The sequence below is a fragment of the Myotis nattereri genome (genome assembly GCF_964212035.1).
Source record: "Myotis nattereri genome assembly, chromosome: 18".
In the NCBI taxonomy this organism is placed as follows: Eukaryota; Metazoa; Chordata; class Mammalia; order Chiroptera; family Vespertilionidae; genus Myotis; species Myotis nattereri.
The window spans coordinates 14,511,636-14,531,432 of record NC_138093.1 but is presented as its reverse complement, the minus strand read 5'-3'; the positions used below and the strand labels follow the sequence as shown (position 1 = coordinate 14,531,432).

Genomic DNA, 19,797 nt, shown 5'->3' with positions numbered 1-19,797 from the left:
CAGCAGCTCGATAATTGGGCCAAAATTTACTAATTTTTTTAAAGTTAAATTTTAGAGGGAGAGGGAGAGGGAGAGGGGAAGAGCAAGAAACATCAATTGGCTGACTCCTGCACACACCCTGACTGGGGATGGAACCCCCATCCTGAGTATGTGACCTAACCAGGAATTGAACCGGCGACTTTTTGGTACATGGGACAATGCTCAACCAAGCCACACCGGCCAAGACAAAATTTACTAATTTTTACCCATGATTTTAAAATACAGAATACCTGCCATTACCAATATTTAATATGTAAAGCTAGATACTAGAATGCCCACATCTTCAAGTGGCTTTGGAACAAGAAAAATTGGGGGAATTTTCCCAACTTTTATAAAATTTCAAATTATCTATGGCATAATAAAAATATATGTTTGTGCTTTGGCCCCAGTTCTTGGCAGAGCTCCTAAAACCCTTAAAATTTCCTGTGTGATAGAGTGGTCTTTTGAAAGGAGACCCTTTCAACCATGAGGTTACTCAAGGTGGAGCCTCCCTCAGAACTTCAAAACAGGATCTGGTAACCAAACACAAATAATGTGATTAGAGGGTTAGAACTTTCAGTCCTACTATATACTCCAGCCATTTAGGGAGGGAAGAGAGCTGTACATTACACTCAATCACAATGACTTCATCAATCATGCCTATATAATGAAACTAACAAAAACTCTTGAACAATGAGATACAGTGAGCTCTGGGTAGGTGAACACATCAATGTGCTGGGAGGGCAGCACAATCAGAGGAGGCATGAAAGCTCTGTACCCCACTCCCCACACCTGGCCCTATGCATCTCTTCCACTTGGCTGTTTCTGAATACTGATTATAATAAACCAGTAATGGCAAGAAAATCTCTTTCCTAAGTACTATGAGTCATTCTAGCAAATTGTTGAACCTGAGGAGCGAATACCCCCAAATATGTGGTCAGCATGGAAGAAATGTATGTAGTCTGGGTACCCATTTGTAGCTGACCTCTGAAGCAAGGGCAGTCTTGTGGGACTAAGCCATTAACTAGGGTCTGTGCTAATTCTAGATAATGTCAGAATTGGTGAACACCTAATTGGTGTCTGAGAAATGAAGAATGGGTGCAGAAAAATCAGATATTTGGTGTCAGAAAAAAATACGCATTACCACTAATAATGACACCCCTAACACCCCATTCCTATCACACTTCTCTTCAGGATCTTCTGAGACAGCAGCTATCATACTCAGGTCTAGAAATAATCCAGGAGGCTCTCTGGGGATAAAAACATTCCATGGTGAGTGTATCCTTTCTACTGACCCCAATGCCTAGGTTCAAGTTCTAAAAACTTCATTAGTCAAATCCTAGGGGAAAAGATGATCATTATACTCAGTGGACTCAGTCAACCAAGATCATAATTATAAATCAAAAGAACAAGTTACTGAACAGTTCTGCAAATTCAAAAATAAATGAAAATAGTTCCTCTTTTGGAAATGTTTCAAAGACAAATTATATCATGCTAAGTTTCTTTTTTATTTTATTTTTTTCATTGATCCTTTTTGGTTTTAATTTTTTTGTTTTGTTTTTTGTTTTTGCTGGTAATAACAGGTTACAACCTCGGGCTCACAGTTTTTTAGGGTAAATCCTATCAGGCACAATCCACTTCCACAAAGGTGGCATTATTAATGGATTCATTTGCAGGAATTGTTGCCGTTTGCTCATTCAAACCAGGAATTCTAATTTTCTTTTTAAAATATGTCTTTTTAAAAAATATATATTTAATTGATTTTTTTTTTTTACAGAGAGGAAGGGAGAGGGATAGAGAATTAGAAACATTGATGAGCGAGAAACATCGATCAGCTGCCTCCTACACACCCCCGACTGGGGATGTGCCCGCAACCAAGGTACAACATGCCCTTGACCGCAATTGAACCTGGGACCCTTCAGTCCGCAGGCTGACGCTCTACCACTGAGCCAAACCGGTTAGGGTAAAGTATGTTTTTCTTGATATTTATATTTATTTGTTGTTATTTTTTAATTCTCATCCAAGGATATTTTTCCATTGACATTTTAGAGAAAGTGAAAGAGAGAGGAAAAGACAGAAACATCGATGTAAGAGAAACACATTGATTGGTTGCCTCCTATATGCACCCTGACCAGGGCCCGGGCCGGAGAGGAGCCTGCAACCGGGGTACATGCCCTTGACTGGAATCAAACCCGGGACCCTTCGGTATTGATTTTGAGAGAGAGGTAGGGAGAGGGATAGAGAGAAAGAAACATCAATGAGAGAGAAACATCTTTGATTGGCTGCCTCTTAAACTGAGCCCAAAACCAGGCATATGCCCACACCTAGAATCGAACCGTAACCTCTTGGTTCCTGGGTCAATACTCAACCACTAAGTCACATAGGTCAGGCCATCATGCTAAGTTTTAATCAATGCCTGTGATGCTTACCTATGTGATTAAATGGCCACTTTGGGCGAAGAATCAATTTTAAAATTGTAATATATAGACTTCCAGTCAGTAAACTATCAACTTACTAATCTATCAATCAACTAAAGAGAATCTAATCTGATTTGGTTATCATTATTACCAACACCCTGTAAAGGCCCAGTGCCACTCTTCCTTACAGCTATCTCAGCAGATCCCTTGGGGAAAAGATACTGAATTTTACCACACTTGCCTCTGACCAGCAGTGATTGTCACATTCTCTGCAGGCAGAGGCACTGAAGACACATTAGAGGCAGTGAAGATCTTGGTCTCAGAAAGCTGGAAAACAGAGAAATTAGTTACTGTTGGTGTTAGGTAGGTTATAGTCAGAATCCTGGCATAAGGGGAATTCATTTCATCAAGAAAAATGGAAAACCCTTTGAAGGGGAAACTACTGTCAAGAATCCTGAATGGATCAACTTTGAAGCCCCTTCTATCCATGCTCAAGGATTTTATCAAGAGAGGAGAATCAAGATACCAAAATATATACAGTACAGTCACATAATATGCACACTAAACAGAGGAAGGTGAATATACTTGCTAGACAGAAAAACAGAGAAAACACCTTTATATTTTCCCATTAGAGTTCCCCACACCCACCTCTACCTAAACCATTAATTTATCTTCTACTGCTCCTCTCAAAGAAAGGAAAATGACAGCCTAGATGAAGACAGAAATTTTTTTAAAAGTTAATTCTTGGCTTTTGAGTAGTAAGGGCCCAAGTGCTGGTGAGCTAAGGTCTTTTCAGGAATAATTTTAACCATGTGCAATTATTGCCTTAATAGTGACTTGATTACACCTAGCCTCTCCACTATGACACTAAAATCAGATAAGAAATTATTGGGAATAATTCTTCAAACTATTCAAAAGTTGATTTGCTTTTATTTTGACCTTTTGATTAAAATCTTCCTCTAAAAATAGGGAATCCACTTCCCCAAATATATCATTCTCTGAAAGTTGCTTAAGTAGACAAGCCAAATTTAAGAAAATATTCACAACACAGTCTAGCTCAGCTACAATAGAAAATAATCACCCTGATGTTGAAACACCTGAAATTTTAAAACCACCGGCCTAGCCACCAAAACAGTTTGACGTATTATTTCCTCTTAACACAAAAGTTGTTTTGCCTGAACATGAATATAAGTAGATTTAAAAATGTTAAAATGGAAATTCATTCATGATCATTGATAACTATAATTCACAGCAAAAGCTTGAGGTGCTAAGAATCAGCAAAATTCCTTTACTGAGGTACTACTTCAGCAAATTCATACAGCTTGTTTATGTGCCACCTTATGCCACCCATCTATGAGATTTCCAAGTTGGAAAGCTGAAAGATAACCAATTCTACATATAATTCTCAATTATAAAGTTGGGCTTCAAGTAACTTAAAAGGGTTCCAGAGCCAAACAGATAATAGACTTAAGGACTTGGCACTTTAACTCTCCCTTTGTACCCACCTCCAAGCCAATTATAGTACCATACACCAATGCTCAAATGTGAACTAAATAGCAAACTGTTCCAAGTAGAGTCATGTGCCACCAGCAGGTGTTAATGCACTGCCTGCCTAACTCCATTTCCAATGCTCTACCCAACCACCATCTCTTCCTGGGATAAATCCAACAATCAGATATTTGGACTTACACAAGTGCACTTGCCCTTTCCATAGTCTGGTTCCACAGAGTCCTGTTCATGCCCAGTCTCCTTCATATAACATATGTGAAATGTTCTGGCTCAGAACACTATTTTGGATGTAAAAGTTTTGGGTCAGAATCTTAAGGATTAATTTTGAGGGGTAGAAACATACCCATTTTCTATCCCTAAACACCACTTAGGGATAGAAGGCACTAAAGAAAAATGACCTAGAAATACCTACATCTTCATTCCAATCTTCAGTTCCCCACTCTTCTGTTGCGGTCCTCCATGCGCCTGGGAATAAAGGAAAAACAGTGATTTTTAAGTACCAACACACAGCATGTACAGAAATCACTAATGTACTAACATTTTTGGCAGCCAAAAGTGTAACCAGAATTTAGTAATCAGAAATGACTCTTGGGCTTCAAGGGAAGGAAAGGACTATTTAGAAAAGCATACCTCAGAATACCAGGGTTTTAATAAGATTATGATTTCACAGCTACTTTCCGTTTTTGTTACATGGCTATACAGCAAAGGATGAGAGCAAGAAAATGCGAGAGTGCAAGACACCAACGAACCCAATGCTCCAGGCAATCTCATAAGAAACGCAACCTTCAGTGAAATGGCAGTAGCCAACTTAAACCAGAACATAACTCCACCTACTTATCTGGTATAAGATAATACTGCAGCCAATCTAAAGAAAGATGGGTGGCAACGATAGAACACAAATGGTTGCCCATGTGACAATGAAAGGGCAGTGAAGAAGGAAGAGTAAAATCAATACGGAAAGCACTGACAATTATCTGCTATTGAAACTGTATTTAAAAATGCATACTTAGCCTGGCCAGCATGGCTCAGTGGTTGAGCATCAACCTATGAACCAACCAGGAGGTCACGCTTTGATTCCCGGTCAGGGCACATGCCTGGGTTGCAGGCTTGATCCCCAGTGTGGGGCGTGCAGGAGGCAGAAAATCAATGATTCTCTCTCATTATTGTTTCTCTCTCTCTCTCCCTCTCCCTTCTTCTCTTAAATCAATAAAAGTATATTAATTAAAAAATAAATAATGCATACTTAGCAGATGTTTTTAAATCTTACTGACTTAACTATAGGGAATCTCTATGGATCTGCTCTTTTCAGAAGATACTGGAAAAAACTTAAAAATCAAGTATGTGAGCCCTAGCCGGTTTGGCTCAGTGGATTGAGTGTAGACCTATGGTCTGAAGGGTTCCAGGTTCAATTCCTGGTTGGGGCACATGGTCGGATTGAGGGCTCAATCCCCAGTGGGGGGCACGCAGGAGGCAGCCGATCAATGGTTCTCTTTCATCACTGATGTTTCTCCCTCTCCTTTCCTCTCTAAAATAAAAAAATATATGTATATAAAAAATCAAGTATGTGTAATAGTTATTCTCCTAATCCTAATCATACAGAAAATCTGACCTGCCGAGTTCATGGCGCAGACAATAGAGATGTGCACACTCCTCGTGTTGGTAATGACAAAGGTGGGATTCAGTTTTTACAGGAGAGATCCATAGCAATCAATATGCTCGCAAAGGGGAACTGCCCTTTCTTAAGGAATATGGGTGAAAGTTTCAATGAGAACCAGTATCCTTCCCTTTGACCAAAGGGCTACAGTAAGAAATAAAAACGTATCTGTAGAAGGGACAAGAACACTCTTTATTTTCTTTTCTAGAACAATAGTATATATTGATATATTGAATAATTTAAAGATTTATATCCAAATGGAGAAAGCTTCTTAGAAAAATTAAAGTCTGGTATTCAGATATTCCATTGTCACTGAAGAGAAATATTATAGCAGCTATAAAACCCATCTGAAATTCTTTAATACATTTAATAATGAAAAATCCTATTTCCTAGAGAAAAATGTTCAATGCCTGTCCTAGGACAATAGTTAAAATTGCACCAGGGAAATTCCAAACCACTTACTAATGACAATGTTCTCCGAATCAGACTACAGTCCAATCTCAGTTTAGACAAATTATAAACCACATTTTCCTCTCCCTCTCTGGTGATAACACTCTTCCTACCCATTGACATCCATCCCACCATGGCTAAATGAGCCTCCCTCTCTCCCCCCAAGATCTGGGTTAACGCATACACACAATCCTAGAGTTGGAAATGACCTGAGAAGTTATCTACTACTGAGAGATAATCTCTCAATGAAAGGATTTTATTTTTTGCACTCTGGCAACTACAGCTAGGATAGAAAAGAAGGTAGATTCCTCATTGATATCTTCTTATAAAGAATGTATAAAAATGACTGAGGAAAAGGACTATACTGAAGCAGCATTAAGGAACAGAAAGAATGAAAATGCTCTGAACAACAGATTAGGGTTTCCATTCCATCAAAAGAAAGCACAGTCAATGTAAATGTTAAATAGTCATTAAATGAACCAAATTTTCAAGAAGCAAAAACGAGCTTAAAATATGGCAGAAAAAGGCAGGAAGAGAAAAAGCAGGAAGACAGAAAAATGACATATCCACAGATATTTCAATTCATAAAAATCTATAAAATATCCGGGGCAGTTAGGCGCCTGGATGTATCATACCAGGAGCAGTCTCAAATTTTCGGGGATAATTTGACCCCTCAACCCCAATGAAATCAAGTCCTGAAACAAAAAAGAAAAAACAACCAGTGAAATTTTGCTTGTGAATGAGAACATTTGCCCCAAAAACACAATTCCCAGAGTACCTGTGGATATTTTAAGGGTAGGTTTAAATTTCTTTTTAAATTAAAAAAGGAATTTGAGTGTGCTACTATAAAAACACAAAAAGAGATCATGCATGAAGGTGAGTTCGTAATGAAATTAACAATAATGAGAATGCATGAAGCTATACCCAATACTTTTCACACTAACATGACAGCAGCATCACATAATTTTTCATTCCGACACAAACCACAGATTTCGGATTCTAGCCTCTCAAATCTGCTATTTTCCCACTCATTAGAAATAAACATAAACTTCTTCAACCTTCTCCAGTTTTTCCAACCAGAACCTTGTTGAGAACAGCGAAAGTTAGCAATCCAGGACTGGGGCTCCATGCCTGATTTTTTATCCACAACTGAAAATAAAATCTCTTAACTTCTATCATCTTTTCTGCCAATGATAAAAAGCCAAATACCCAAGAACAATTTAGAGCTCAAAAACAGTAACTTTTGTTATTCAGACTGCTACCAGCCATTAAGAGATGCATGAAGAGCAGTTCTAATGCCTCCAAAGTACAGAAAGTTAAAACAGAAAAGGACATTTCATAGCCAAATGGTCAAGGGAATTCAAAGATGTCTATCCTTCCAATAACTCAACATTAGTCTCCATCAATTAAAAAGCTGTATTCCAAATTAATTTATAACACAACTTGGTAAACAAAAAGCAAGTAACATTCAGGACCCGAGGTATATCTAACATCTTATGGACAGTAGATGAGAAGCTGTGCCAAAGACCCTACAATGATAAAGATCATTGATCTTTAAAAAGGGGCAATGTTACCCAGCCAGCATGGCTTAGTGGTTGAGCATTGACCTATGATCCAGGAGGTCACAGTTCGATTCCCAGTCAGGGCATATGCCTAGGTTGCAGTGTGGGGTGTGCAGGAGGTAGCTGATCAATGATTCTCTCTCACCATTGATGTTTCTATCTCTCTCCCTCTCCCTTCCTTTCTGAAATCAATAAAAATATATTTAAATAAATAGGGGCAAGGCATAGAGCCTTGGCCGGGTAGCTCAGTTGGTTAGAGCATCATCTCAGTACTCCAAGGTTGGGGGTTCAATCCCCCATCAGGGCACATACAAGAATCAACCAATGAATGCATAAATAAATGGAACAACAAATGTTTTTTTCCTCTAAAATCAATCAATAAAATAAAAAAATTGAAAATAAAAAGGGGCAAGGCAAGTTTAATGGACAAGAAGTCAAAAAGCCGCTGAAACCAGTTTGGCTCAGTGGATAGAGCGTTGGCCTGCGGACTGAAGGGTCCCAGGTTCGATTCCGGTCAGGGGCGTGTGCCTGGGTTGCGGGCATATCCCCAGTGGGGGATGTGCAGGGGGCAGCTGATCGATGTTTCTCTCTCATCGATGTTTCTAACTCTCTATCTCTCTCCCTTTCTCTCTGTAAAAAATCAATAAAATATATTTAAAAAAAAAAAAAAAGAAGTCAAAAAGCCTATTTCTTTACTATTAACTCATACCCCTCTAGAAGAGGAACACAGAAGGAGCTGATGTCATAAGAAGTACTCTGGAGCCTAGAGACTGCGCTTATTTAAAGCAGTAAAAGTATCGTACTCTCAAATATATCTTGGTGTAGCCCACAAGCCTAACATATCCTTAAATATATACACCCTACCCAGATAGAAGCACCAAAGTCAGCTAACAAAAGAAAAAAAATCATATTAAAATCCTATAAAACTCTACCACACCCAGAAGACTGTCCAACAAAGCGAGCAAAAAAGTCTCAAGATTTCCTTTATGCCCAAATATTGAGATTTCTCAAAACTGAAAGGAAAAAAGATACTCCTACCTCCGTACGAGAAAACAAACTGACAGTGGGCTTTGATTCTGGAACCTCTTCATCTCTACAAGTAGTGGCTTGATTAACTAATTCTGGATATCTTTTCACAAGGCAATGCTAGCTACCCTAACAAAAGTACTAGGAAATAACAATTGGAGCTAATGGCACCTATATGGCATAATGGAAAGAGCATGGGCTTGTAGAATCAAATAATTCTGAGTTCAAATACTAGCAAATTTCTTCACTCCTCTTTCAATCTAATATCGTCGTCTGGAAGGTGATGATAAATGTCTGTTTCATAAAATATTGATGAAGATCAGGTGAAAGTTTGTATAATGTGCATACAGACACAAAGTGAAGAGAACACACAGTAATTCATTTGTGATTTTCTCCCTTTCTCCCCCTATCTCTGCACCCAAAAACTATTCCTCCACTTTACATAATTATAACCTCAAAACAATTATTTCCTTAGGTTCCCAGAGACAAGAAACGAATAAAACAGTCACTCACTCGTCCCATCATCTGGCTCGAAGTGGCCAGTGTTGTTCCACGTACTGCCGCTATTATTGCCATAGTTATCATCAGTATTGGCTGGTTCTGCATAATCAGCTGGGTTAAAGGTTCTGGGGGGTGGGGTGGGGTGAACAACAACAAAAAAGCTTAAAAGAATCTCCGACACCTAAGCAGTACCAAGAAAAAATTAACTCAAAGAGGAGGGCAATCAGAATGTTCAATGTCCCTTTCTTAGTACAAATCAATCATGGCCCCTTTCTATAATCTATGCTGTCAATTTTTCCTCACCTATCAGCCTACTTAAAATTTCATGGCATAATCTCAATTTATATCTACTATCTATTTTGGGTTAGGACACCAATAATTGTAATAAAATTCACATGAAGATTGTGGGAAGATAGTAGGTATATGCATTCAAATTAAGCTGTGAAACAGAAATAATGATCCAGGTGGTAAAAGCTTTTCCTTAAAAAGTAAGCCCTGTCCTGGCTGATTTGCTCAGTGGATAGAGCGTTGGCCTATGAACTGAAGGATCCCCAGTTCGATTCCAGTCAGGGGCACATGCCTGGGCTGCGGGCTCCATCCCCAGTAAGGGGCATGCAAGAGGCAGCCGATCGATGATTCTCTCTCATCACTGATGTCTCTCTCTCTCTCCCCCTCTCTCCTCCTTCCTCTCTGAAATCAATAAAAATAAATTTTAAAGCAAAAATAAAAGTAAGTCCTAAGTACACACCTTTCTGATTAAATAGTCTAGACCAGTGGTCGGCAAACTGCGGCCCCTTGAGTGTGGCTCTTCCACAAAATACCACGTGCGGGCGCGCACGTACAGTGTGATTGAAACTTCGTGGCTACACTCAAGGGGCCAAAGAGCTGCATATGGCTCGCAAGCTGCAGTTTGCCGACCACTGGTCTAGACATCTTTTTTATTACATTTTGGTTAAGGTTGTCTACTATTATACACAGGACATCAGGATACTAGCCACACTAAAGACTTTGACATTGGATCAAGGAAACTTACCCCATTCCTTGAGCAGAAAACCTTCCTCCCCGCCTACCAGAACCACCTAAGGAAAGAGAAAAAAAATGTTGTAGAAATTAAACAAAACTAATTTGCCAACTGAGGCAACTCAGAATATTAAGTGGTTAATATTATCAGATGTGCTTTTTCTTACTCTGTAGTGCATCAGTTCATATAAAGCAGTAGGATAATCATTACTATTGACAGGCTGTTCCTTTGCTGATCATACTGCTGGGTCCTCAAACAAATACAATAATATCAACAATAAAACTAGAGGAAATGACATCCATCTTCTCATTGCCCACTTAGCAACCTCCAAAATTTGCATGACATCTCAACTATGAAGGTAACTAGACTCTCTGTGAATTTGTTTTGAAATAATGCACACCCCTACAAAACTAGTAAGAGTCCCCCAATGCCCAGCCCTCCCCACACCGTAATGATCACCTCTGCCTCGTCCACGACCTCTTCTGCCTCTCTCTGTGCCTCTTCCAGAAGGCCCTCCACTCTTGGTGCCATCTAATCCATTTTCCTGACCCCGAACTGGGAAAAACAAAACAAGATGGCCAGAGCAGAATCAACAGAATATACATAAATGGTATGTAAGTAAATATATAAATGGTATGTATATACACTGGTGGAAGACCAAAACGAGAGAAAAAATGAGCTGGAAGGATGGAACATGATGGTTACTAGGGGAATGGTGATGAACCACAACAGAGAACTCTAAGTCAAACTTTACAAATAGTTACAGGATAACTTAATGCCAAACTGGTGGTTGCTGCTAGAAAGGCTACTGTTAAGAGACACCAGGGTCTCCGAAGAGATAATGGCAAGAAAATTTTTAAAAAGGTGATATAATGGTTACTAGGTCCGGCCTAGCAGGGCCTTGACAACCCTGAAATCTGGACATTACTGACCCACAGCTGGTTTTGTTAAAGCCCCATGCATACACTCTCGTCCACGGCTGGTGCCTCTTCCCCGTCTTGGCGGCCCACCACGTCGCCGACTATAGTCTCTGTCCCGGTCTCGATTTTCTCTGCCTTCCTCATTGGATTCCGTTTGGCCGCCATCCTTCTGTCCTGAGACTCCTTTCTTCTTTCCGACCATCTCCCAGGAATGCTAAAGGGCAGAGCATTCACAGCTAATCAAATGGATTGCTACCAGGAAACCAGAGATAAAAGCTGGAACAGCCCTGCTGCTGTGTCTCAGTGGCGGAGCATCTATCTATGAACCAGGAGATTGCAGTTAGATTCCCAGTCAGAACACATACCCAGGTTGTGGGCAAAATCCTCAATGCAGGGTTTGCAGGAGGCATCCAATCGATCATTCTCTCTCTCCCTTTCCCTTCCTCCTTCTAAAATCAATAAAAATGTATTTTTAAAAAAGAAAAAAGCTGGGACAACTGTTAACCATTCTCCTCTCAGCATCCAAGTCTAAGATACCTCTAACTAATTTACTTCTATTAAAATGGAGGGTACAGAAAGAATCTCAAAACAAACTCGACACCTAACACTGCACAACTGAAGTTCTTTTTTAGGGGAGGTGCTAACGGACTGCAGAGATCACTTCCAAAAGGATCACCAAGATCATTATCCAGTTTAGTCACTTGGCATATTTGTCAAAAGACTTAGTTCCTGGTCCCTAGCCTTCAAGTGTGTTTCCTTAGCTGAAAAAACTAATTTCCTGTGGATTCAGTGATTCCTAATTTTTTATAATCTCATGCATGTCAAAGAAAGCAAACAAAGAAAACGGAAAGTTTCTAAGTTAACTTTGAATTCAGAATGAGTTAGCAGCATTCAACTCTTGGGCATATGCTCTAACCAAGCAATCCAGAATTTAGGAGGAAAACAACAGCACCTACTTCCCCACACAACATCCCAACTTCCTTTTCTTAAAAGACCAAATAGCAGCCAGGAAGGCACCGCCCTGGCCCCAAGACATGCTGACTATGGGAAGCCTTCCGTTCCAGGTTTTATGCACTGTGTTCTCCCCTATACTTCCTAAACTTATAGAGTCCAATTCAGCTTTCCCCAAAACAGAATATTCTATAATTCATTCCAGAAAGAAAATTAGTGGTAAGAAAAATAAGCTAAAGAGTCTTATAAAATACTCATTCCTTAAGAAAATGAATTTTATAAATTTAAAGTTTTAAACATACACATATCTTGATTTACACATATTTTTTCAGAAAATATATATAAAATAAAAATTCCAGGACAAGCACCCAAATTACCAATCTTTACTATCCTAGTTACCACCTAACTCAAATAACAATGACCCTGGTTGTCAGCAATAGCTATCTAATATTGAATAGCTTTCAAGAATATGAACCAGGCCCTGGCCAGGTGGCTCTGTTGGTTGGAGTGATGTCCTGTACACCAAAAGGTTGTGGGTTCAATCCACAGTCCAGGTGCACACAAGAAGCAACTGATCAATGTTTCTCTCCCCCCACCACCATTCCTCTCTTTCTAAAAGCAATAAACATATCCTTGGGTGAGGATGGTAAAAAAAAAAAAAAAAAGAATATAAACCAGGTATAATGTAAAATTACTATTAATATTCTCAGGACTGACAATAATATTGTGGTCGTATAAAACAGTGGTCGCCAACCAGTGGTACGTGAGGTCTGAAAGGTTGGTGACCGCTGGTTTAAGGAAACCTTTGGAGCAGCAGTTGCCAACCAGTGATCCTCGGACCACTGGTGGTCCGTGAGGTCCGAAAGGTTGGCGACCGCTGGTATAAAAGATCATCCTTCACTCTGGCCGGTGTGGTTCAGTGAATAGAGCACCAACCTGTGCACCAAAGGATTATGGGTTCAATTCCGGGTCAAGGGCACGTACCTGGGGTATGTGCAGGAGGCAACCAATCAATGTGTCTCTCTCACATCAATATTTTTCTCTCTTTCCTCCTTTCACTCTCTCTAAAAATCAATGAAAAAATATCCTTGGGTGAGGATTAACAACAACAACAAAAAATCATCTTTCTTTAAGGGAAGCATGCTAAAATATCTAGGGAATAAAATATTATGATATCTACAATTACTTCCAAATAATCCCAAATACCCATCAATGGATAAACGGGCAAACAAAACGATGACATATACATATACTGGATTATCAAGCCTTAAAAAAATGGAATTCTGATACATGCCACAATATAAATCTTGAAAACATTATGCTAGGTGAAATAACAACAAAAGGACAAGTATATTATATGATGCCACTAGAATAGGCAAATTCAGAAACAGAAACAGAAAATAGGTTACTAGGAGTTGATGGGAGGGAGAAATAAGGAGTTACTATTTAATGAATACAGAAAATCCATTTTCAATTCAGTTTGAGAAATGAAAAACTCCTGAAAATAAATAGTAATGGTTATACAACTTTGTCAATGTACTTAATGACTAAATTATACACTTTAAAATGGTTAAAACAGTAAATTTTAAGTATATTTTACCAAAATTTTAAAAGTTCTTAAGTTCAAAAACATCAATTTAAAAGTATGGTAAAAACATATCTACATATTCTAAAGTCTACAATAAATAGTTTACAAAAGTAATAATTAAAAATATACATACTAAGTATCCAGCAAGAACTTGGCAGCTCCTCACTGCCTACTCTTCCAACCCAAGTTGATTTCACATTACAATTGGTGGGTTATTTTCTGCTTACAGAGGCTTCAATTCCTATGTTAGCATAACCCTCTAGCTAAATCTGCATTGGAAACAATGAAAACCAGACTCAAAACAGCTAGCTTTTAGAGTTTTTGCTAGTCTGTCTTAAAACCTAGCAAGTTTCAGAAACCTGTTGTCTTCTTCCTCTATGGGATACATTAGCTGCTGGCACCAGATAACTTCTATAAGGAAAGAGAATTACTATGATCTTCCCAAAGATACTGCCAGTTTTCTGATATGATCGCATCCACCCAAATACATCCAACATCCTTGGCAGCTGACTTTGCTCCCATTGATTTCACTAGTAGCTGGTTTATTTGTAGCATAAGCCCACATTCTCATTAACTTTTTTTTTAATCCTCACCTGAGGATATTTCCCACTGATTTTTAGAAAGAGTGGGAAGAAGGGAGGAAGGGTGGAGGGAGGGAAAGGGGAAGAGAGAAAGAGAAACATGGATGTGAGCGAGACACATCGATTGGTTGCTTCCTGCACATGCCCTTGACCAGAAATGGAAGCCTTCTGTGACTAGGCCAACGTGCTAACCTTTGAGTAACACTGGCCAGGGCTCCAGTTTACTTTTCTTTTTTGGTACTGTGGAAGTTCAAACTTGAAGCACTAGACAGAAGATGCTGGAAGGTGAAAGAAAATGTGACTTGTGCAAAATTAGACTTTTAAAAAGCATGAGTAGTCAGCCATACCTCTTCCCCTTCGAAAATATCTTGGGACAACTATTCTAGAGTAAACTCAAAATTAATCAAAGGCACAGTTATATAACTGCCCAGGCAATAATTTTCAATAAAGTCAATAATGTAAAATCAAACGTGGAACCACACTTTAAAGAGAAAAATTCACAAATTTAAATTCAATGATTAAAGAAAGTTTTCCACTATGATTTCCCATTGTCTAAAGAAAACTGACAAACCTCCAACATGCAACTAAAGTGACACTGTAACATCAGTTGATTACTCAAAGGATGAACTCTGGTTCTCTATCCCAACCCAAAGTCCCCAGTGTAAGACCAGGTAAATGAAAAAGACTTCAAAATGATACAGTGCTCATTAAACAAAAATAAAAATGAAGTCCTCTATTAAGCACTGCAGAAACATCCCAAATTAGTAAGGCAGAATAGAATCTCTGTTGTTAAGGGACTTATAATTTGGTACAATGATAAGACAAGCATAAAAACACAGGATTCTCACTGAGTGGGAAGTAGAGGAAGTAAAAGCAATTCTAAATTCTAGAACAAGAGACCCTCCAAGATATTCCCTTATCCTCTCTAGGGATGGTCAAGAGGCTGTAAAATTTTGTTATCTGCTACCTCAACAGAAATAAGTTCACATGATGAAAAGGTATTGGAAAACGCAAAGCTGATATTGATGGGAATGTGCTGAAGTCAGAATCCAGTAGTTTGTGATTTTGTTCAATGACAGTAAAACAGGTGAACAGAAGTCTTCCATATTAGCAGCTAAAGCTATGGAAATAGCATCTCTAATTCATACTAATCCAGTCCTGAAAACAGTCACTAGCCTAGAGTGAATTATTTATTCCAGGCCAATTAGAAGAACCTGATTTTATGTGTTCTCCTGTTTATTGTACATTAATTTTAAGTATTTGCAACCTGCAGCAAACAATCTTCAAAGTAGTTCCCAGTTCTATATGAAGAATAAGGTACTGTTTTAACTGAGTTACCCCATTTGCTATTTTTAGAATATTACTAGCATCTCAGCCAGGGACCCACTTTCTGGAGCACTTTCTTAGCACTATACCGTATCTGGGTTTCCTTCCAGCAGTACATTGATGGCTCTGTTGACATCTCCATTGCAGTCATGCAAAGCAATGACACATTCATCCTGGTTCTTGCCTGTGATATCAATCAACTGAAAAAGAAAGATCAGCAGTGATCATGAACAAGTTTGTACTCCCCACCAAAACAACAACAAAACCTAGGTGAAGAAGAGAAAACACCAGCTGAGTTTGAAAAAAACAGGCTTAAAAAAACAAAGCAGAATTTTGGTGTTCTAATTCCAAAAGCAAAAAATACCAGTGACCAAAAATGGGATTAAAGGACTTACATACAAAAGCAATCAAACAATAAAACATCTAATAATCAAACTCAGGAACACACAGACTTCGGCATAACATGAACTTCCACACTTCCTAGATGCCACAATGGCTCAATGTTGCTATAGAAGGGCATCAACAAAGTCAGTCATTAAAGAGGTTGAAATTAAGACAAAACCTCTGAACAAGGTATCTGTCCAAAGGTTCAGTAAATCAGACAATAAAAGCACTTATTTACTGGCTTAACCTATCATATTTCAGGTCATAACTCTTTTAATACCTATAACACAAAGTACCCTGGTAGGCATCTATGCATTAATCCAGATGTTTTTTCCCCCATAGTTTACAGCAAATTAGCAATCCACTCACTTGTTTCACCTTTTCCTCAAAGTCAGCATCATTATGGTCTGAAATCATCTGTGCAAGTCGAATTTGTTCCGCAGTGGCCTAAGAATTGAGATAAATAGTAAAAAAAAAACCAAAAAAAAAACAGAGCATGATTGACAGACAACAGTTTAGAGCAGGGTGGGGGACCTTTCTTCTGCCAAGGGCCATTTGGATATTTATAACATTGTTCACAGGCCATACAAAATTATCAACTTAAAAATCAGCCTGCTATATTTGGTCAAACATTTAATTAACTCACCCCCAATGCCTTGGCAGGGCCAGACCGAATGATTTCGAGGGCCTTATAGCCTGAGGGGCAGATGGTCCCCACCCCTGGTTTAGAGAAATAAGAAGGACTTATGTAGTCAATATCCATTGTATTTCCCACACGTTTCCTTCTTGTTACAAATGACCAAGTAATAAAATCCTAACTGCCCTGGCCAGTGTGGCTCAGTTGGTTGGAGCATCAGCCCGTGCACCAAAAGGTGGCGGGTTCGATTCCCAGTCAGGACACACGCAGGAGGCAGCTGATGGATGTTTCTTGCTCCCTCTAAAGCAACAACAACAAAACACTAACAGCATTTGAGAACTTACATCAGCACAATGACAGAAAGCAAAGAGTAAAGCTGGTACTATTTCACTCTACAATACCTAAAAAAAGCAGGAGGCTTTTTCACCAATGTTCACCATTAAAGAGGTTTTCATATTGGGATCACAGCACCACTTTGAAACCTCTGCACCTTAATTCACATTAATATATTTGCAAAGTCATGTGTAAAACAAACCCTTTTCCTATTTCTGCAATAACCAATGCCACCCTCCTATTCTTAGGGCTGACATAAGGGTTAGCCTAAAGGTAGATTCAGCATATCTTCTCAAGGTCCCGTGTATGTTTACAAGATAATACAAATTTTATTGTCCTAATTGAGACACTAACTCAAAACTTAAGTGCTAAAATTCTGCTAGAAATTCACTTGGAAGGAAAAAAAAAGAGTAAGAGGAAAGTTCTAGTCTTACATATTCAGTTTATATGACCATAACCAAATGGGAAATTAATTTATTCACATTACATACCAACCAACACCAAACTGGTTATAGTAAACAGATCATACCTAAATCAAACTTTAAAAACAAAAACCCATAAACTTTAGTACCCAGGAGGACTACAATACTCTAGGGCAGTGGTTCTCAACCTTGGCTGCACATTAGAATCACCTTGGCATCTTTTTAAAATCCAGACTTCTGGGGCCTCATCCTCTGGAAATTTTGTTTCTTTGTTATGAGGTGGGGCCACATTAGCAACAATGAAACAGAATTTCCGGAGGATGAGGCCCAGAAATCAGGATTTTAAAAAGATGCCAAGGTGATTCTAATGTGCAGCCAACGTTGGGAACCACTGCTCTAGGGCGATGGTCGGCAAACTGCCGCTTGCGAGCCACATGCGGCTCTTTGGCCCCTTGAGTGTGGCTCTTCCTAAGCCTTAGGAGTACCCTAATTAAGTTAATAACAATGTATCTACCTATATAGTTTAAGTTTAAAAAATTTGGCGGTCAAAAGAAATTTCAATCGTTGTACTATTGATATTTGGCTTTGTTGACTAAATGAGTTTGCCGACCACTGCTCTAGGGTGTCTCATTTGTTAATTTTGAAGGAAAATAGCAAAAATGTTAACGCCTCATGGAAAAGGAAATAGCAGATTAGGCCTCAGTGAAACCGAAGAGGAAAATAACAGATCCGTTAGGAAAAAGAAGAACAAAAGAAAGGCAAGAAGTGGCAAGATAAAGGTGGGCTAGAAAGATGGCAAGCTGGCTATTGCTAAAACATGTATTGCTACCTTAGAAATACAAAGCACAAGAGCCATTCTTTCCAAGCCTCATAGTTCAGTATTAAAGAACAAAAAGAGCACTACATCACAGTATGACATTAATAGTTATAAGGCTCCAAGTAAAAAGAGACAAGGATATGCCCTAGCCGGTTTGGCTCAGTGGATACAGTGTTGTCCTGTGGACTGAAAAGTCCCAGGTTCGATTCCGGTCAAGGGCATATGCCCAGGTTGTGGGCTCGATTCCCAGTAGGGAGTATGCAGGAAGCAGGTGATCAATGATTCTCTCTCATCATTGATATTTCTATCTCTCTCTCCCTCTCCCTTCCTCTCTGAAATCATTAAAACATACTTTAAGAAAATAAAAAGGACTTGAAAATAAGAATGAAGAACCCAAATCAAGAATCCAAACTATAGCTTTAACCAGTTTGGCTCAGTGGATAGAGCATTGGCCTGCGGACTGAAAGGTCCCAGGTTCGATTCCGGTCAAGGGCATGTACCTGGGTTGCAGGCACATCCCTAGTGGAGGGTGTGCAGGAGGCAGCTGATCAATGTTTCTCTCTCATCGATGTTTCTAACTCTCTATCCCTCTCCCTTCCTCTCTGTAAAATATCAATAAAATATTTTTTTTAAGAAGAAAAAGAATCCAAAGTATAGAATGATGCTGCATTAGATAGAAACTAGAATCAATCAGCAAACCTACCCATGAATCCATAACACTTGGATTCTTTACCTGTGGCCGTTGCTTGTGCTGTGTCTGGTTTTGGTTTTGAGGTTGTTCCCAGTTTCCCCGGGCTCGGTTCGTGCCCACCGACGTCATCATTTACAGTATATACAAATAACAGTATTTACAAGGTAGAATACTGAAAGATTAAAAAAAAGTTTAGATATTAAATACAGGCAAAATGAGGGCTTTTAACCTCTCATCAGCATCTCCACTAAACACTTTCAGTTCTTCAAAGAAATAAACCAAGAGGATTCACCTGTTCAGAGAAATTTAGTTTGGCAAATTCCTTATGAAACTATGGATGTTAATCCATTTTTGTATAAGAAATGTATAAAGCATCTGTTAAATAATGTGGGTTTTTTAAGTTATGAGCACAGTTTGGTTACTCGTCCCCTATAAGCAGGTTTTGTGAAGTTTTGCTATCTTAGTAGTAGGCAAAAATATCTCAAGTCCCTTTGACATAAAGGAAAGATAAAGACTGGAAACAAGTCTTCCAGGAAGAGGATTAGTCTGTACTCAATTCACCTATGAAAACAGGCTTACCTGCCTTACAACCCTTTGAGTTGCATGTGACCGCCATCATTTAAAAAAGCACAAACTCAAGTCTAGCTTCTTTCTCCCTTAAGTTTCTATCTCTCGGCATGCTGTGGGGCTTCCATACTTTCCACAAGGCATATAAGAGCCCCAGTGACTTTGCCCAGAACCTCAGTTCCCTGGATAATTCCAACACACTGCTTTTGCAGCTGCTTCTGTTGATCTCCTAATCCACAGTCCAAGAAACCAGAATTAAAATTACTCTCCACCACTCACCTTGATATACAGAGAATCCCAAACCCAAATCATCTAGCAGCACAAAGTTTTATTTGGAAGAAAGGGCTTCTGGGAAATCATTTTAAACTTGAGACATTATTGCAGGGCAAGATGACTTAGTAAACAAAGAAAACATTCATCAC

At 39.0% G+C, this 19,797-nt stretch overlaps 1 protein-coding gene across 10 annotated transcripts in view; it reads right to left on the bottom strand.

Moving 5' to 3' along the window:
• Positions 1-19,797, bottom strand: part of UBAP2L (ubiquitin associated protein 2 like) — a 46,205-nt gene that overhangs the window by 23,319 nt on the left and 3,089 nt on the right. For 5 of the 10 annotated variants that reach the window (XM_081112649.1, XM_081112657.1, XM_081112651.1 and 2 more), the window contains exons 2-10: positions 18,851-18,980; positions 16,278-16,355; positions 15,614-15,724; positions 11,124-11,292; positions 10,618-10,713; positions 10,171-10,216; positions 9,150-9,262; positions 4,357-4,409; positions 2,677-2,762 (exon numbers count right to left, since the gene is read on the bottom strand). In XM_081112649.1, the coding sequence (XP_080968775.1) occupies positions 2,677-2,762; positions 4,357-4,409; positions 9,150-9,262; positions 10,171-10,216; positions 10,618-10,713; positions 11,124-11,292; positions 15,614-15,724; positions 16,278-16,355; positions 18,851-18,940 (842 nt within the window). In that variant the 5' untranslated portion in view covers positions 18,941-18,980. Of the gene's footprint in view, positions 1-2,676; positions 2,763-4,356; positions 4,410-6,683; positions 6,744-9,149; positions 9,263-10,170; positions 10,217-10,617; positions 10,714-11,090; positions 11,293-15,613; positions 15,725-16,277; positions 16,356-18,850; positions 18,981-19,797 lie in introns of all 10 variants that reach the window. The other 5 variants (XM_081112654.1, XM_081112650.1, XM_081112655.1 and 2 more) reach the window with 3 other exon arrangements.